The sequence below is a fragment of the Natator depressus genome, chromosome 16, assembly GCF_965152275.1.
Source record: "Natator depressus isolate rNatDep1 chromosome 16, rNatDep2.hap1, whole genome shotgun sequence".
NCBI lineage: Eukaryota > Metazoa > Chordata > Testudines > Cheloniidae > Natator > Natator depressus.
This window is the reverse complement of record NC_134249.1, coordinates 6,532,008-6,551,210: the sequence shown is the minus strand read 5'-3', so window position 1 is coordinate 6,551,210 and position 19,203 is coordinate 6,532,008. Positions and strand designations below refer to the sequence as shown.

General features: G+C 57.2%; 1 protein-coding gene across 3 annotated transcripts in view; it reads right to left on the bottom strand.

The window, feature by feature from the left end:
• Nucleotides 1–303: 303 nt before the first annotated feature.
• ABCA2 (ATP binding cassette subfamily A member 2) overlaps nucleotides 304–19,203 on the bottom strand; it is a 135,858-nt gene continuing 116,958 nt past the window's right edge. For all 3 annotated transcript variants that reach the window (XM_074974066.1, XM_074974067.1, XM_074974068.1), the window contains exons 37-49: nucleotides 18,287–18,434; nucleotides 17,814–17,937; nucleotides 14,817–14,949; nucleotides 13,950–14,067; nucleotides 13,223–13,401; nucleotides 12,595–12,736; nucleotides 11,043–11,177; nucleotides 7,431–7,534; nucleotides 6,867–6,959; nucleotides 5,753–5,855; nucleotides 4,599–4,736; nucleotides 3,915–4,121; nucleotides 304–3,185 (exon numbers count right to left, since the gene is read on the bottom strand). In XM_074974066.1, coding sequence (XP_074830167.1) covers nucleotides 3,150–3,185; nucleotides 3,915–4,121; nucleotides 4,599–4,736; nucleotides 5,753–5,855; nucleotides 6,867–6,959; nucleotides 7,431–7,534; nucleotides 11,043–11,177; nucleotides 12,595–12,736; nucleotides 13,223–13,401; nucleotides 13,950–14,067; nucleotides 14,817–14,949; nucleotides 17,814–17,937; nucleotides 18,287–18,434 — 1,660 coding nt within the window. In that variant the 3' untranslated portion in view covers nucleotides 304–3,149. The remainder of the gene's footprint in view (nucleotides 3,186–3,914; nucleotides 4,122–4,598; nucleotides 4,737–5,752; nucleotides 5,856–6,866; nucleotides 6,960–7,430; nucleotides 7,535–11,042; nucleotides 11,178–12,594; nucleotides 12,737–13,222; nucleotides 13,402–13,949; nucleotides 14,068–14,816; nucleotides 14,950–17,813; nucleotides 17,938–18,286; nucleotides 18,435–19,203) is intronic.

Below are 19,203 nucleotides of genomic sequence, written 5' to 3'. Positions count from 1 at the left end.
CTCTGCAGAAAGGAGGGACATCGACTGAGTCTGTTACAAGGTGCTGGGCAGCGCTGGCACTCCTGCCACGTCAGGCAAGCCCTCTACCTGACGCTGAAGGGGAGAAGCCAGTATTAAGGGAGCAGAGTGGCTCAAGGATGCTCCCAGCATGGAGACCTCGGCTTCCTCCATGGAAGGTATTTCGCAAGGGAAGCTCTAGGGGCTGGGAAAACAGGTGTGACTTCCCTTCTCCCAGCCATGCCCTCGCCTCAACTCCCCCTGCCCCCCCCCCCCCCCGCAACATGTTACATACATTGCTCCCCTGCCTACCCAGTCTCAGGCCAGGCTGCCAGCCCAAGTGAGCAACCCTCGATTTTATTGCAGATTTTAAAGTTAAAATAATGGTCCATTGCCCGCGGGCAGGGGCCTTGGCTGCCTCACACCCACAACCTTCCTGATGCCCTGCCGCTAAAGGAAAACCAATATGATTCACAGCTTCAAACCCAAAGACCTGAGTGCAGCCCTCCTGAGCAACCCTCCAAAAACATACCGGTGTGTCTGCTGGGGCAGCTCAGGACATGGGTTTTATAAATTATTATAAACACCACCAGGTCAGGAAATAAAAGGAAAGGTGCATCCTGACGGCAACCCTGTTAATGCAATGCCAGGATGCCACGCAGCCAGTGCCCAGTGACCCCGTTCTTTCAGCAGAACCCTGGGGCATGAGACGTCTCTGACACCGGACACTTCGCGCAGGAACTAGCTGCTGTGTGGGCTCCCAGGGCCACAGCAGCTCAAGCAAGGACAAACCGCAGGCAGGCCCAGCAGGGGTACGGGGTTAATGATGGCAGAGTGAAGGCTGCAGGGATCCAGAGCCCAGGTGGGGCAGGGGCCACTCCATGGCCAGGAAACCAAGCAGCACATACCTGGCCTCAAACAGAATCACACCAGGCTGGAGGGGGGGCTTTGCTTGTGCTCCAATGTTCGAGGGGGTCCTCCACAGCCCTTGGCCCACCTGGATCCCTGGCATCCCTCAGGGGCCATCTCCCCTTGGCGAGATCACATCCAGTCTCCCTTCAGCCTCCGCTCCCTCCTATGCTGCCAGACAGGGCCACAGCTCCGTGGAGAGGATGGACCTTTGGCCCAGCGATTCAGGAGGCCTCTAGCCAATCCAGGCCCAGATACACCCCTGGGCCCGACCATGCTGCCTTGTGCCTCTCGTGGCAAGACGCCTTGGGGGCTGCCCAGTCTCCTGTCCCAGGCTCCCCTCCAGGCCCCCATGCAGCTGGGGGCAGCCGAGTGTTCTGGCTGGGAACTCAAGGCCGCATCAGGCTGGCACTGGGATGCCCCAGTTGACCAGGAAGGCAGGTCAGCCGCCTCCATGCACTCCACTGGACCCTGTGCATGGGAGGGCTGGCCTGCTCCAGCGGGCGGGGGATGCTGGACAAGTAATATCGCCCTCCACTCCCCACAATGGCCACACCCCACTGGAATGGAAACCCTAATGCTGCTACATGAAGGTGTTCCCAGGGTTACCCCTTCAACCTGAACTGGCTCCCTGGAGGTGACAGGCTCCATCCTGCTCTGGCAGCCCCCAGCCTCCATCTTCTTAACTACAAATTATTCCAGGATTTTTTTCTCCCTAATTTAAAATAAAGGGGTGTGTGTGTCAGAGATCAGGCCAGAGAATGCAGTGCCCTGTGAGTCTACTCTGCCCTGGCTGCCCCCGCAGGGGCTCTCTGTGCCCTTGTTCTGGGGACAGGTCTGATTAAAACTCATGTGAGTACCCACCCAAGCCAGAACAGGGGCTGGGTTAGCCTGGGGGAGGGTGCGCAGGGGCTGGCCGTTCATCTGAGAGTCGGCTGGCATGGTGGTTGCCTTCTATAGCAAAGGGGCGGCTGGAGAAAAACTCAAGCTGGCCTTGTTGCAGAATGGCTCCCTGCTGATGAAGAAAGCAGATCTGGGGTCCTGCCGCCCCCTGGACGGGGAAGGGGTAGCAGATTGACCGGGTGGTTGGTGGGGGGCCAATGAAAGGGGGGCTGCTGCCTCTGCACAGTTTGCTTTAGAGACAGGCCTGAACCTCAAAGCGTGGATCTCCGCGGGCCGGAGCTCTTGAGGATGGGCTGGTGGTGAAAGCAGCTTGATGCGTGGCTCCTGCCTGCCCCCGCAGTCCCGGCCCTGCTGCCAGAACGCAGTCTCACCCTCAGGCAGCCAGGGCCTGGGAGCCGAGTGCGGGCTCGTACACAGACGCATTGCCAAGTGTGAGCAGCCTTCAAAGCCCTGAGATTGCTCAGCCGTGGCTGGGAGTCGCTTGCGGTGTCTCTCGGCACCCCGGCAGCCTGGCGGGAGACAGCCAGTTTCTGACAGCACTGCTTTGGGCAGCAGGGAAAGCCCTCCCCCTCAGCCCTGCTCCAAGCCCGCATTTCACGGCAGCTGCCCCATGTTTTAAAAACCCACGTGAGCCAGACACCCAAGGGAAGCAAAGCCCAGCTCCCGGCGTTGCTGCGCCGAGCCATCTGTCACATCATTAAAAAAATAAATCTTCCATCTCTGTGGCTGAGCCACCCACTCCTGCCTCTGGGGGCAGCACCAGGTAACCGCGTGGAATCCGCCCCGGAGGCGCAGCCAGACGGTGAGCCCTTTGCGGGCCAGGGGAAGCAAACCGCCAGCCCTGGCCGCGCTCCGCAGGGTGCGGCTCCTCTCGCGTCCCTCCGGAAAGGATCAAAGGAAGCGGTGGCCGCACGCAGTCTGCTCTGTACATTTACTCCTTCCTTCTTTGCTACCTTCCTGCAACCCTCAGGCAACCCGCCCTTCTCCCCTCTGCCACTGCAAGCAGCCCCACAGCTGCCGCAGGGAAAACAGCTGCTCCAGGCAAGGCGAGGGTCCCCTAGCTGTGGGCCCGGCCAGTGGGGAGAAGCCTCCTGTGTCCATCCAGGCCAGTGCTCTGCCCTCAAGTCTCTCTGGGCCTTGCCGCGGCAGCCCCATGGCAGCCTCTGGTTCGGGCTGGAGGATCCAGGCGTCTAACAGCCTTGCCGACAGAGGGTGGAGATGGCCACCCGTCTCGCTAATGCTGGATGACTGCCACTCAGTGGAGGGCGGGGAGGGGCAGGGCACTGGGGCAAGGGGGAGTCGCCGGCTCCTAGGCTGGGGAGTTCGCTCCCCCCGGCTCCTCAGCAGAGAGTGTCCGTGTTGAAGGAGAGCTGAGCCTGCGGAGAGAAGAGCGGCAGGGGGTCACATGACAGCAGCCGTCCTCAGGGGGCCTCAGTGGTTCTGATCTGTGCAGGGTCTGCAACCCCCCCAGGCCCTGCTGGTGAAAGCGAGACACCCCCACCCACCCAGCAGGGAATTAGGCTCTGGGAGTACTGCTCTGGTTCCACCAAGCCCAGCATCCCTCAGCCGGGCCAGCCCCAGGCACTGAGACCCAGCTGCTCTCCTGGAGAGCTTCTGGGACCATCCCCCCTGCAGGCCCAGAGGAGAAGCCAGACAGGAGAGCTCAGGGGCTGGGGAATGGGCGTCTCCCTGGGAGCCGCAAGCAGGGCACAAGGGGCATCACCCCTTGTCAGGGAGTGGGACTTAGACAGCAGAGGCAGCCTGAGCAGATTCCTGCAGCCCGAGGGCTGGGTTCTGACCCCGATCCTGCCAGGGCAGCCCCTCGGCTGCAGTGGAGTCTCGACAGGTTCTGTGTGGTGCAACGGGCAGCAGAGTCTGGGCCAAACTTTGTTCTGGGACTGGCCGGCAAAATCCACTTTGGGGTCTTTGCTTCTTCCCTATTCCCCAGAGCAGGGCAATGCCCAGGGACTCCCCGTCATGCCCGAGAGCTCAGCGTTCACCCTCCCCTGCGCAGGCACATGTAAGAGAGGGCAGTGCTCTGCCCTGGGAAAGCTCCGCGGGATGTCTGGGGACAGGAGCTGCAGATGTTCCAGGGTCCCGCTCACCCTCTCCTCCTCAAAGCTGATCAAGCCCTCGTCATCTGTCTCCAGGTCCTCGGGCTCCTCCACCACCAGGGCCCGCAGCTCGGTGGGGGCGGCGCGGGGCCGCAGCAGGCTCAGGATGTGCTCCAGCGGTGACTGGATCGAGCAGTTGGGGCTGGTCTCCTGCTGCTCCAGGTTGTCACTTTGTTTCTTGGCAAAATTCACAAACACCTGGGAGAGCAAAGGTGAAAGTGCCGGTCTCTAGATGGGGCTCAGGAGATCCCACGCCCCACCCACCAAAGGGGGGTGGTTTTCGGTCCCACCCTCCAGCCTGTGTGCACACCCTGTGGGAATGGAGTCAATCACCTGGGGCTCTGCACTGCGACCCCCAGCTCCAGTGGAGATCAGCCCCAGCACCGGGACCTTGGGAGGCTTCCACACATGGGTGCGGCCACATGCACCCAACATGCTCACAGACAGCAGTGCAGCTGTGGTCTGGGGCCACGGAAGGGCCCACCAGGGTGAAATGCCCAATGGAGGCTGGTGCTGGACAATGAACTGGCTGTAGCTAGCGCATTCCTGCACTTACAATGGGTGGCCCCAGAGCAGGCTGCAACTGTGCTGCACTAACAGCCCTTCCCAAGAACCCCTGTCCAGATGGGGCATGTGCCGGCCCCGCCCGGGCTGCCCCTTGCCCCCGGGACTAACATTATCAAGTGTGGTCTGGCTGACGGAGTAATCCTCGATGCCCAGCACGTCCACCACCTGCTCCATCTTGCTGAAGACCTGGGCCAGCGAGATCTGCTCAGACTTGAGCTGGTACTGCACCTTGGTGTGGTGTCGCTCCTGTGGGAGTGGGACAGGCGTCAGGCTCGCCACCAAGGGGGCAGGACGAGGCACTGGCCAGCTTCTCCGCCTGCCCCCTGCCCCCGCTCCAGTCCCACTGTGAAGCGAGAGCCGGGGTCCCCCATGTGAGGCCCAGCACTGCCCCACGGCTCCTGCCAGTGGCAAGAGACACTCCCAGTGTTCAGAGGGCTGAGGGGGGAACCCAGTCAAATGCTTGGAAGCCCCAATGACCCCATCCTGCTGTATTTACTCCAGGACTTGGCAGGCAGGCACCCAGGGGCAGCTCCTGGGCCTCCCTGGCCAGTCCATCTCTTCCTCTTGGACTCGGCCACGCGTTTTGTGGTGACCCACTGGCCGTGGGTCTGATTGTGGGGCAGGAGTCCTTGGGGAGGGTAAAGGTGTGACTGCCTGCTCACTGGGGGAGCAGCTGGGGATGTTTGTTGTCAGCCCAGGGTGGTGTAAAGGAGTAACTCTACCCTGCCCCCCTTTGCGCTGGGACAGTTTGGGCTCAGGGACAGTGGGGGTGGGGGGCAGTGTGCTGCATCCCATCTCTGACCCCTCCATAAAGCACCAGACGGTGCAACACTTGTGGTGAAAGCACAAGACCCCTTGCTAGTCCTGTCTGCCACCAGGCATACTGTGTGACCACTTCCGCCATGCCAGGCCTCAGCTTTCCACCCGGGCAATGAGGATAATGCTGCCAGATGACCTCCTGGGGGCTGAATTCATTGAAGTGCTGTGGGATCCAGCCATGGAGGGAGGGGAAGGGTCATTATGATGATACCCTGGCCCTAATGCTGCCCCTACTGCTGAGCACCGAGGCTCCCGGCTGGCCTCATTGCACACGCTGCGAGTCCGGAGACGACCCTGGTAGGTAACACCCAGCCCCCACCCTTCACGCCTGCAGAGGGAGGGAGAGAGGAATCCGTACAGGAAGCCAGGGGACTGCTGGGGCTCCAGGCAGGCTGTCTCCTGGGCCCTGATCCGGGGAGGGAGCGCTGTGGGGGCGGCCTTACCTTGAGGATGGCCTCGGGGAAGTTCCTGTTGAAGAACCGCACCACCTCCTTGACACTGAGGCTGGACTTGGTCCGCACCGTGATCATGTAGCCATCTCCAAACCTGGGCAGGGCCAAAGACGCCATGTGAATCCACATCCCCCGAGAGGCCCAGCTGCAGCCCAAACCCCCGCCCCGCACAGCAGGGCACAAATCAGTGCCAGGGAGGAGCATTTGCCCCGAGGAAGTTATCCCTGCAACTCCTTGACTGGCAAGCTCTAGCCAGGATGTCATCCAGCCTGGCCTTCCTCTCTGGGAGCCAACCATGCTGTCCCTACGTCAATGCAGGCTTGGGAGCAAGAACCAGGGCGCTGCGTGTGGCAGCAAGTTGGCAGATTGTCACCCCTGGGCCGCGTGGGACCAACGGGGCAGAATTCCAGCCTCTGGCTGCGCTGCTCAGCCCACATCCCCATGTCTTTGCTCCCCGCAGCTGCACTCAAGTGCCTGTCACCCATAAGGAGAGGGGGAGCCTTCCTCACCCCGGGGACAGGCACAGAGCGTGCCAGCCGGGGAGCTGCTGGTATGGATGAGGCCAGAAATCCTGAGGCTACAGAAACGTTCTCCTTAACCTCTGAGGGTAGGACAAGAAGCAATGGGCTTAAATTGCAGCAAGGGCGGTTTAGGTTGGACATTAGGAAAAACTTCCTAACAGTCGGGTGGTTAAGCACTGGAATAAATTGTCAAGGGAGGTTGTAAAGTCTCTGTCATTGGAGGTGTTTAAGAGCAGGTTAGACAAATACCTGTCAGGGATGGACTAGTTATTACATAGTCCTGCCATGAGTGCAGGGGACCGGACTAGATGACCTCTCGAGGTCCCTTCCAGTCCTACGATTCTATGATTTATAATTTACAGTGACACTGGCGATGGACGCTGTGCCATGACTACCACACCCTGATACCACGGCAGCATTTCCCAGCCTCCTCTCCGGGGGGGCTCTGCCCGGGGCATGGGGGCCAGGCAGGTACTCTCCTCGCAGGCCTCTCTGCAGATGGATGGGGCTGTCCCCAGGGGCATGGGTGCCGTTCGGGTGCTCTCCTCACAGGCCCCTCTCTTGCCGGGGCAGGAATCTCTTACCTGTTTTTCAGGTGCTGGATGCTACCGAGACACTTGAGCCGCCCGTTCACCATGATGGCCAGCCGGGTGCAGAGCGCCTCGCACTCCTCCATGCTGTGGGAGATGAGGCTGGAGATGAGCAGGGGCAGCCCAGCCTGGTTGTGCAGGGCGCAGGTTCCTGCTCTTTGGGTTCACGCGTCCCAGGGGCTGAGCCACTTGTATGGTCTGCACAAGAGTCAGGCTGTGCTAGCCAGAGGGTGCCCGTGGGGTGCTGCGTGGCAGGGCCCTGGGGTGCTATCGGTCCAGAAGGGGACACCTCAGATGTGAATGGGACCTGGGCTCTTTTGGGGCCCTGATGGCTTCCCTGCCATGGTGGCTGTGCTACAGGGCTGTGGGTGTAGGGAACCGTGTCTTCTCCTTGGGCACTGTTGCCCCTTCTCTTTCCCCACTGCGTGCATCCAGCTAGGCCGGGCCGCCCTGCTCCATGGAGAGCTCTCCCGTGCTGGTTCCCACATGCCAGGGTGGGGTAGGGTAGACAGGAGGGAGCTGTCACATCTCAGGCTGGCTGCCCGAGGCCTCACTGACCTGTGGGACGTCAGCACCACGGAGCGGCCCGTTTTGATGATGTCCAGGATGAGGTTCCACAGGAAGCGCCGGGCCTTGGGGTCCATGCCTGTCGTGGGCTCGTCCTTCCAGAGGGAAGAGAGGCTGAGGTCACCCGCCCTGGCCTCCTGCCCTGAGCGCAGCCTTTCCTCCTCCCTCCCCCCTCGCACTGCCACCTCCCCTCGCCCTTTATGCATTATCCTGTTGGTCCTGCTTTGAGCAGGGGTTGGACTAGATACCTCCTGAGGTCCCTTCCAACCCTGAGAGTCTAGGATTCGAAGGTCACAGGGGTCCTCAACCTTTTTCTTTCTGAGCCCCCACGTGCTATAAAAACTCCACGGCCCCCCCGTGCCACCATCACTGGTGTTCTCCATATCAAAGCCAAGGCCGGCGTTAGGGGGTAGCCAGCAGGGCAATTGCCTGGGGCCCCAGGCCACAGGGCTCCCCACCAAGTGACATTGCTCAGGCTTCGGCTTCAGCCCTCGGTGCTGGGGCTTCAACCCCGTATGGCGGGGCTTCGGCTTTCTCCTTGGGCCCCAGCTGGCCCTGCTTGGTGACCCCCCCGAAACCTGCTCGTGGCCCGCTAGGGAGCCTCGGACCCCTGGTTGAGAACCACTGATGCATCAGGTGTATTACAGTAGCACCCAGGAGCCCCAGTCCTGGAGCAGGATCACGCTGTCCCAGCCACTGTCTCCTTCTCCTGCTTCCATCTCGATGGCTGCCCCTCAGCCCTGCTGCACACGGCTCCTGTCTGCTCCCCATTCTGGCCTCATGATGGGTTAGGGTGTGTAGTGCAGACCCACCCCGCAGTCAGGGCACCCCCGTCCCAGCTCACACCCCAGCACTGGCCTAGGGCGCAGGAGAGCTCAGAGCTCCGGTATGAAACTGCAGAAAAACCTGAGTGTCTCTGGATTAAGTTTAGAAGTGTGAGCAACAAGAGTGATGTAGTGGTGGGAGTCTGCTATAGACCACCGGACCAGGGGGATGAGGTGGACGAGGCTTTCTTCCGGCAACTCGCAGAAGCCACTAGATCACACGCCCTGGTTCTCATGGGCGACTTTAACCATCCTGATATCTGCTGGGAGAGCACTACAGCGGTGCACAGACAATCCAGGAAGTTTTTGGAAAATGTAGGGGACAATTTCCTGGTGCAAGTACTGGAGGAACCAACTAGGGGCAGAGCTCTTCTTGACCTAATGCTCACAAACCGGGAAGAATTAGTAGGGGAAGCAAAAGTGGATGGGAATCTGGGAGGCAGTGACCATGAGTTGGTCGAGTTCAGGATCCTGACACAGGGAAGAAAGGAGAGCAGCAGAATATGGACCCTGGACTTCAGGAAAGCAGACTTCGACTCCCTCAGGGAACTGATGGGTAGGATCCCCTGGGGGAATAACATGAGGGGGAAAGGAGTCCAGGAGAGCTGGCTGTATTTCAAAGAATCCCTATTGAGGTTACAGGGACAAACCATCCCGATGTGTCGAAAGAATAGTAAATATGGTAGGCGACCAGCTTGGCTTAACAGTGAAATCCTTGCGGATCTTAAACATAAAAAAGAAGCTTACAAGAAGTGGAAGATTGGACAAATGACCAGGGAAGAGTATAAAAATATTGCTCGGGCATGTAGGAATGAAATCAAGAGGGCCAAATCGCACCTGGAGCTGCAGCTAGCAAGAGATGTTAAGAGTAACAAGAAGGGTTTCTTCAGGTATGTTGGCAACAAGAAGAAAGCCAAGGAAAGTGTGGGCCCCTTACTGAATGAGGGAGGCAACCTAGTGACAGAGGATGTGGAAAAAGCTAATGTACTCAATGCTTTTTTTGCCTCTGTCTTCACGAACAAGGTCAGCTCCCAGACTGCTGCGCTGGGCAACACAGCATGGGGAGTAGGTGGCCAGCCCTCTGTGGAGAAAGAAGTGGTTAGGGACTATTTAGAAAAGCTGGACGTGCACAAGTCCATGGGGACGGATGCGCTGCATCTGAGAGTGCTAAAGGAGTTGGCGGATGTGATTGCAGAGCCATTGGCCATTATCTTTGAAAACTCATGGCGATCGGGGGAAGTCCCGGACGACTGGAAAAAGGCTAATGTAGTGCCCATCTTTAAAAAGGGGAAGAAGGAGGATCCTGGGAACTACAGGCCAGTCAGCCTCACCTCAGTCCCCGGAAAAATCATGGAGCAGGTCCTCAAGGAATCAATTCTGAAGCACTTACACGAGAGGAAAGTGATCAGGAACAGTCAACATGGATTCACCAAGGGAAGGTCATGCCTGACTAATCTAATCACCTTCTATGATGAGATTACTGATTCTGTGGATGAAGGGAAAGCAGTGGATGTATTGTTTCTTGACTTTAGCAAAGCTTCTGACATGGTCTCCCACAGTATTCTTGTCAGCAAGTTAAAGAAGTATGGGCTGGATGAATGCACTATAAGGTGGGTAGAAAGTTGGCTAGATTGTCAGGCTCAACGGGTAGTGATCAATGGCTCCATGTCTAGTTGGCAGCCGGTATCACGTGGAGTGCCCCAAGGGTCGGTCCTGGGGCCGGTTTTGTTCAATATCTTCATAAATGATCTGGAGGATGGTGTGGATTGCACTCTCAGCAAATTTGCGGATGATACTAAACTAGGAGGAGTGGTAGATATGGTGGCAGGTAGGGATAGGATACAGAGGGACCTAGACAAATTGGAGGATTGGGCCAAAAGAAATCTGATGAGGTTCAACAAGGATAAGTGCAGGGTCCTGCACTTAGGACGGAAGAATCCCATGCACCGCTACAGAATAGGGATCGAATGGCTAGGCAGCAGTTCTGCGGAAAAGGACCTAGGGGTGACAGTGGATGAGAAGCTGGATATGAGTCAACAGTGTGCCCTTGTTGCCAAGAAGGCCAATGGCATTTTGGGATATATAAGTAGGGGCATAGCCAGCAGATTGAGGGACGTGATCGTTCCCCTCTATTTGACATTGGTGAGGCCTCATCTGGAGTACTGTGTCCAGTTTTGGGCCCCACACTACAAGAAGGATGTGGAAAAATTGGAAAGAGTCCAGCGAAGGGCAACAAAAATGATTAGGGGTCTGGAACACATGACTTATGAGGAGAGGCTGAGGGAACTGGGATTGTTTAGTCTGCAGAAGAGAAGAATGAGGGGGGATTTGATAGCTGCTTTCAACTACCTGAGAGGTGGTTCCAAAGAGGATGGTTCTAGACTATTCTCAGTGGTAGAAGATGACAGGAAAAGGAGTAATGGTCTCAAGTTGCAGTGGGGGAGATTTAGGTTGGATCTTAGGAAAAACTTTTTCACTAGGAGGGTGGTGAAACACTGGAATGCATTACCTAGGGAGGTGGTAGAATCTCCTTCCTTAGAAGTTTTTAAGGTCAGGCTTGACAAAGCCCTGGCTGGGATGATTTATTTGGGGATTGGTCCTGCTTTGGGCAGGGGGTTGGACTAGATGACCTCCTGCGGTCCCTTCCAACCCTGATATTCTATGATTCTATGACACGAATGGAAGAGCAGAGCCCACTCCTGGGCTCACCCAGACCCCCCGGGCACAGAGCTGAGCCGCATCCCTTCCCCCGGCCAGGGCCTGGCGCCACGCTGCTCACCAGGAAGATGAAGGCAGGGAAGCCAATCAGGGCGATGGCCGTGGACAGCTTCCTCTTGTTGCCCCCGCTGTAGGTGCTGGCCGGCTTGTCGGCATATTTGGTGAGCTCCAGCTTCTTCATCGCCCACTTCACCACCTGGAGGGGGGCACAGCGCGAGGAGGCTGTGGTTACTGGGCCTTGCTGGTGACAGCCTGCCTCCTGCAAGGGCCCAGCTATCACTGCAACGGGCCCTGGCCATAGTGCAAACGGGGACCAAGGTGTTCGGGGCTACAGGGCGAGGAGATGCGCGGGCACACAGCTCCCTGTCTTGTGCAGCCCAGGCCTATTGTGGGGAGCTGGAGCAGCTGCCCACGGGGGTTTTGGGAGTTCAAAGGGATATGCTGGATACACTAGGCCCCAAATCTCAACAGTGTTAGAATCAGCTGATGTGGACCATCCTCCGCATTCCCACTGGCCCCTCCTTCCAAGCCCAAAAGCCACCCTGCAGAGAAAGTCAGAGCCATCACTCCAGGGAGTCCCCAGCCCCTCGCACAAGGCACAGGTGCTGGTACTCTCCGGGCTGGCCCTCCAGCACGGACCAGCCGAGTGGGCATTGCCCAGGCTGGACTCCCATAGAACCACACATCTGGGGTGCGCACGGGAGTTCTGTGCGCACATGGGTCTGTGCGCGTCTGCCCGTAGGGGGGTGGGCGTGTTGCCAGGTAGGATGCAGGAAGCCGTGCTGCTCACTCCGGAGAGGTTTTTATCCCAGGGCGGTGGGCAGGAGCTGATGGAGGCTTTGGTCTGCCCACAGCAGCTCAGTGGCAAGAGGGGGATAAATTGGCCTCTGGCCTGTCAAACACTCCTGTTGAATTAAGTCCTGGTACTTGGTAGCCATGACCCATGCCACTGGCAGACAGCCAGTGCTGGCATTGAGAGCCCTCAGGAAGTACCAGCAGTGCAGTGCCACGGGCTGTGGCTCCCCCGGTGTGACATGAAATGGCATTTCCAGAGCCAGTGGCACCAGCACCCCCAGCAACATCAAGACAGAGCCTCTCAGACCTGTGTCTAGGGGCTGTGGCAGCTGGGCCCTCTGTACCCAGCCCAGCATCGCCCTTCTTGGGCTGGGTGGGGGAGTGGGCAACAGGACCTGGCCCATGGCAGGGAGAGCTCCTGCTGGTTGAGTGGCAGCACAGGGGAAAGGGATAGCTCAGTGGTTTGAGCATTGGCCTGCTAAACCCAGGGTTGTGAGTTCAATCCCTGAGGGGGCCATTTAAGGATCTGGGGTAAAAATTTGGGATTGGTCCTGCTTTGAGCAGGGGGTTGGACTAGATGACCTCCTGAGGTCCCTTCCAGTCCTGATATTCTATGTCTATGACACTCCAGCCCAGGGCATGATCACAGAACGAGGGGAGGAGGAAAGCTCTGACCTGCTCGTGCCCAGGATTTTCTGCTCTGGGAGGGACTGGGAAGTTGGCCCTGTGTGATGATCTCTGACTCCCCTTCCTGAAGGCAGAAGCCCGGCCCAAATGGTTTCATTCTGCAAAGCCCCAGGAGCTCCCCAAGGCCTTACCCTCTCCTCGTCCTTCCAGGGGATGCCACGTAGCCGGGTGTAGAGCTCCAGGTGCTCCTGTGCCGTGAGCTCGTCGAACAGCGCATCAAACTGCGGACAATAGCCCAAGCTCTGCTGCACCTGGAGGAGCTCCTTCAAGATGCTACAGGGAGAGGAAGGATGTTGCAATGGTTAGGGCACTAGCCCAGCACTTGGGAGATCTGGGTTCAAGTCCCTGCTCCACCACAGGCTTCCTGTGTGACTTTGGGCAAGTTCCTTCCTGGCTCTGTGCCTCAGTTTCCCCATCAGTAAAACATGGCTGGCTAGGGTGGTTGACATGTGAGCAGAGCAGGCTACATCTGTGATCACTTTCTAGAGCTTTGCTACTGGACTGCCTCCTGCTTTGGAAAAACCAAATCCATGGGCAGCCTGCATTCCCCCACAGCAACACTACGGGCCAAGGTCACTGAAAGTTCCAGGGGGGATGGATTTGCTCCAGTGCGAGTGGCTCCAAGGGCCCCTCCCAGGGCTGGCTGGACACTCCCCCTTGAGGCCTACCCACAGGCTGAGCTCCAGTCCCTCCCAGGAACGGGTGCACCGCCCATCACCCAGCGTAAGCCTCACCTGACTGCGCCCCGTCTGTGGGTACCTGTGCCCGTTGATGAAGGCTTCCCCTCCGGTGGTGCTCTCGTCCCCAGTCAGCATCTTGAAGGTGGTGGTCTTCCCTGCCCCGTTGACGCCCAGCAGCCCGAAGCACTCCCCGGGCCGCACGCCCACGCACAGACGGTCCACGGCCAGGATGCGCCCAATCTTGCGGGATTTGTACACCTGACCCGACAGGAACAAAGGGGCAGCTCACTGCCGTGCCTGCGGTGGGCTAGGATCCCTGGCCGCGGAGGGATCTGAACCCTGCAAGGCAAGGCGCTGGGCTCGCGACACACCGGCGCTGCCCAGGCCAAGGGCAGGCACAGGGCAAATGCACTGGTCCCCCCAGCCAACAGCTGTACTCTGGACGAGCTGGAGACCTGCCCCAGGCTCCAAACCTGACCTCCACAAGGTCACATGCATGCGGGCGCCATTCTCCTTTGGTTCTGGGATGTAGCGCCCCTCTCCCACCTGTGCTGGTTGGGGGATCTCCCGCCTGCCTGCCCCATGCTCACAGGGTAGGATCACACACAGAGGTTGATGTCTCTGAGCTAACACAGCCAAACCTCTTAGCTCAAGTGGCAAAGGCTCCTGGCTTCAGCCCGAGAGGGCCTGGGGTCAGCGACCCACAAAGGGGGGTGGTGCCAGGTCTATTCCCAGCGAGAGGGTGGAGAGGCCTTGTCCTGTCCCGGGCTAAAGGGGGCCATCGGCAAGGATGGAGTTGCCCCTACCTTGGTGAGATTCTCAATCTTGAGCATGTCGTTGTCGGCATCGCCGCGCAGGACCCGGTGCCGTTCATTGGCCACGTCGATGTCATCCTCAATGGGCTTGTTGGAGACGGTCAGCCGCCTGCAGGAGCAGGAGATGGGTCAGGGGAGCTGCGCTGCGTGGCCAGATAGGCCGCAAGGTCTGTGCTCCCTTCCTCCTTCCAGCAGAGGGGACTTGGGGCCTCCACAAGGCAGCGTGGTCCAGTGAATGGAGCACAAGGCCAGGGCCCAGGAACCCCTGATTTCTAACCCCGCCTCTGTTCCAGCTTGCTAGATGACTGTATCTGGTCACCGCCCTCCACTGTGCCTCGGTTTCCCCACTGTAAAATGGGGTTGGTACCCCCCACCTCACAAGGGGCTGTCTGGATTCAGAGGACTTAATGGCCCCGCTGGCAGTTTGATCTGCAGAGGAGTGACTCAGTTGGGAACAAATCTGTCCCTCTGGACCCAGGCTGAGCCATAAACTGCTCCTAGCCTCTTCCTGGATGGGCAGGGGGTTACTAAGCAATGGTGGAATACGTGCTATCTAGGGGCAGAGAGGCCACATGACAGGCTCCTCTCAGCCCTGCTTTGTAGACCCAGCAACTGGGGTAATATGCTCTGCTTCTGAAGTGGGGGTGCTTATCTGAACCCCAGGCAGGCCCCAGAACCTGTCCCCCGCCACCGACTGGGATGAATTCATAGCCCCTGGCTCTCCGGGGGGCGCCATCTTGTTCTGTGACTACGTCCCCTGATCCAGCCTGGCATTATGGCCGCCATGTCTGACACTCAGGGAGAATGCGAAGAACACTGCACAGAGCCTCCCATTGCCCCCCTGACCCCACCACTCACTGTGGCTTCCGGAGGAAGTTATATTGGCACATGATGGTGATGAAGAAACCTACGAAGCCTTCAATCGTCATGGCGACCAGGCCCCGGGTCACAATGTCCCACTCAAAGGGCGATTTCATTTTATCAAACTGCCCTGGGGGGCGGCAAACGAAGAATTAACAAGGGATAAGATCAGACCAAGATAAGAGCGTAGGACTTACCACACTGCGCCCGGGTCAAGCACCCATCTGGTATGGCATCCTGTCCCTGACAGCAACCAGTACTAGTGTTTCAGAGGAAGGCACGAACCCCCAGCAAATGCACTGTACTGGAGGGATGGGGATTCCTTCCTGATCAACATGTGCCCTGAAGCATGAGGATTGAGAGCACCAGTATTTTTTTCCCAAGATACCAATACAAGAGATTAACAGAGAGACAAGTCTTCTTAAACAAAGTAACCCTGGCAAACAGAGGAGCCCTCCTAATAATGCATAAGGAAGGAAATATTCACAGACAAAATCACCAGTGACTACACTGCTGAAATTTCCTGGTAGAAGGCCATTACAAATGCCCTGTAAATGATCTCAGACAATACCTAGCTTGTCAGCTCTGAGGCCCCGATCCTGCGAAGAAGCATACACACGCTTACCTGTGCACACCGAGTGGCGCCAGTGACGTCAATGGACTCACTCGCAGGGAGTAAAGTTACGCATATGGGTAAATACAGTAACTCCTCACTTAACGTCCTCCCGCTTAACATTGTTTCGAAGATACGTTGCTGCTCCATTAGGGAACATGCTCGTTTAAAGTTGTACAATGCTCCCTTATAACATCGTTTGGCTGCCTGCTCTGTCCACTGCTTGTAAGATTCTGTGGAAGAGCAGCAACTTTACAAGGGAACATTGCACAAGTTCCTCTTTTCCGCCTCCTCCCCTCCCTCCCAGTGCTTCCCCCGCTGCCAAACAGCTGCTTGGTGGCACTTAGGACTTTCTGAGAAGGAGGCGGAGGAGCGGGGATGTGCTGTGCTCCAGAGAAGTGGTGGAGTGGGGATAGGAAGAGGCAGGCCTGGAGCTAAGTCGGCACCTGTTCTTCTGGGGGGAAGCCTGCGCCAGGTGCTTCCTAGCGTCCTTGCCTGCAGCGGGCTGTGCCTGTGTGGGGTAAGCCAGGGGCACCTTCCACCCACAGTACAGTATAGTACTATACAGTATATAATGCCTTTTGTCTGCCCCCCAAAAATTTCCTTGGAACCTAACCCCCCGCAGTTACATTAAATCTTATGGGAAAATTGGATTCGTTTAACATCGTTTCACTTAAGGTTGTATTTTTCAGGAACGTAACTACAATGTTAAGTGAGGAGTTACTGTACTTGTACGGTCGGGGCTTTAGATCTTAAGCTCTTGGTCTGTGTATGAAGGATGCTGAGCAAAACGGGCCCCTGATACATTATAACTAAATGCTACAGTGAGAAGCCCAGACCTTAGTACACTGTCCACAACTAAGTTCAAGGAAAACCAAGGAGCAATGAAAGCCAACATTTTCATAATGCTGCCTGATACAAATGCAGGGCTGCAGACTCTCTGTTAGGAACAGACATTTGTCCACTAGGTGGAAGATAACCAAAGGGAGAAGGAGGTTTTAATTAAACACATTACATTACTGGAGTGGGACTCTGAAATGGAAACATATTTTCTTTCTAATGAAGGTGACAGTGGTTTCGCTTTCAATTTTGCTTCACTTCTGGTACTTTCTGGAGCAGATTCTAAGATGCCAGCAGCTCTGGAATTAAATATGAAAGCAGTTTGGAAAGTGGAAAGAGGTTTCCAGGGCCAAGTTAAAGGGACCCCAGTCAGACAGTGAGCTCCTTGGGACAGGGACTGATTTTTGTTTTATGTCTGTACAGCGCCTTGCACAACGTGGTCCTGGTCCTTGCACATGGCTCCTAGGTACCACAATAATACAAATAATAAATGACAAGAGGAAAAAAGTCTGTACAAATGGCTAGAGCTTCCCCCAGAGTGAATTGCAAAAAGTCCAGTGATCACTAACAATAGAAACCGCGTCTCTGATGCACTCAGTGGAACCTGGACAAAGCTTAAGTTGGGAAATTTAGGCTAGTTTCTTCTGGGCTACGCGTTGCTAACAGTGAGCAAGACGGTCGGAACCGATGCAGCCCTTGTGATTACACTGTGGTCGTGGCTAGCAGCCCTAGCCATGCCCCATGGATTGTGCTAGGTGCTGCACAAATACAGAACAATAAGATGTGTGGCAAGGTACCTCTTTTCTCTCGCCAGCCTTAGCATTTCTCCCCTCTGGCGATGGTGGGCCTGGGGTAATCAGTCCCACTCAGGCAGGGTTTGCCTTCCCCTTTGGTGCTCCCTTGGTTGGGTCTTCATGATAGGCCTGAGGGTAAGCCTAAGGGGTGCTCCTTCCCCCACTCAAAAAAGGGAAACAGTCCCACAGACCCAAACAAATGGGTGATACCTTTCCCTGCCTCCTCGCTGGGACAGGGTGTCATCCTCTTGTTTGTCCTGGGGTGTCAGTCCTTCCCCTACCTGGCACTCAGGCTTGTCTGCTTCCCCTGTGGGAAGGAACACCGCCTCTCCTCCTGGACAAGCTCCTTCCCTGCTGCAACTAGCCTGGTAACAGCTGGTGTCTCCCTCTCTCTCCTCCCTTTCTCTCACTGGAGAAGGGGTATTAAAAGGTCTCAGGCAGCCCTTAATTGGATTCAGGTGTCTCTAATTAACCTGAGGTAACCCTTTCTCAGTTTGTAAGGAAAAGGGCCTTTAACAGTCTAGAGCTAACATATCTGCCTTCCACTGCCCTCTTGCAGCCGTCCGGCCTGACGTTATCACAGATGGTACCTGCCCGTTCCCCACCACCACCCCATAGACTGCATCAGCTCTCACTTCCTATCTCTACCATGCAAACCTGCCCGGCAGCCACGCTGGGTCCCAAGGACAGCCAGTGGGTAAGGTCAGAGACTTGCCGCCCCTTCCCATGTCTGAGCAAGGGCCTTACCGATCTTGGCGTAGTATTCGTTGATGTATTCATTGTAGGCCATTTCCATCAGCCCGTGGCCCAGGTTGTAGTTGGGGAAGATGAGGAAGCAGCTCTTCAGGTAGCTGTTAACGACCTTCAGGTCCTGCCGAGATGGGAGGAGGGGGAGATGACACCCCCCCCAAACTGCCTTGTGCCCACCCTGATAGAAGTGCCCCAGAGACCAAAGGCTGCAGCACGTGGTGCGAGGATCTCCTGCATGGCCTCTCTGGTGCGGGGCCTCACAGCTGGCACGCAGTCTGCACTATGGCCCCCTTCCTCCCCCACCTGTCACAGGCTCCCTGCAATCCTGGCTGTTGGTTTGGCGGCCAAGCTGGCCTGGAAAATCACAGGGGCGGGCCCACAGCAGTTCTAGCAGGGCTGAGGATGGCTGATCTAGGCAGGACAGGGAAGGCCGGCCCCACCCCTTTTTGGGGGCCCACAGGAGCACGTACCTTGTCGTGCTCGAAGAGCTGCAGCAGAAAGGTGGCGACAGTGGCCGTGATGCCAATGAAGAGGTTGATAACGATCAGGAAGACGTATGCTGAGCTGGGAACCTCAAACCAGAAGGAGGCTGGGTACATGATGGGGGTGATGGACCAGCTGGTGTCAACAGAACGCCAAGGTGAGTGCATCATACAGAGGACCGACCCCTGGCCCTGCCCGTACCGCCTGGCCTGCCCACCCCATTCATACTAGGCCTAGTGAGCCACAGCCCCTAACTCTGGGATCCTTGGTTCATTGGCTAGAAACACAGAGGAGCTTTAGCCAATCCTCAGCCAGCTCCTTCCAGAGCAAATCCTGAGCCAGTGAAGGCTGCCCGAGACAGTCTCCAAATAAAACACGTAAGCAACCTCTCCGCCTTGCTCTAGTGACTTCCACCACGGATCTCGAAGCACTTCAGACACCAGTGGAGCCTGCCTTGCATGATGGGTCGCAGACAGGGGACACCCTTTACCCAAATCATGGCCCACATTTTCAGAAGTAGCTTCCATTTGTGGGCTTCCAGCTTGAGGAGTTTGGGCTGGGGCTGAGCACTCAGAACTCAGAGCTGCAGGTGCTCACGTCCTGAGGCCTGGTCTGCACTGGGATCCCTGCCACTGGGGCAGATGGATTCTGGGGTGAGCTGCACCAGAGCAAGCCCCGATCTACACCAGTGCAGCATGCCTACACCTTGCACCAGTGGCTGAAACTCCAGCGTACACAAGGCCTCAGCATCTCCGGCTGGGCACCCTGAACATTTTGGCCCAAGCAATTCGCTCAGGATCCCACACAAAGTTCTTGGCACAGCCAGTTCTCCTGACACCCAGCCCCATGCTCTAACCACACAACCATCCTTCATCCCTTCAAGGAACCAGGGGGTTCTCGAGTT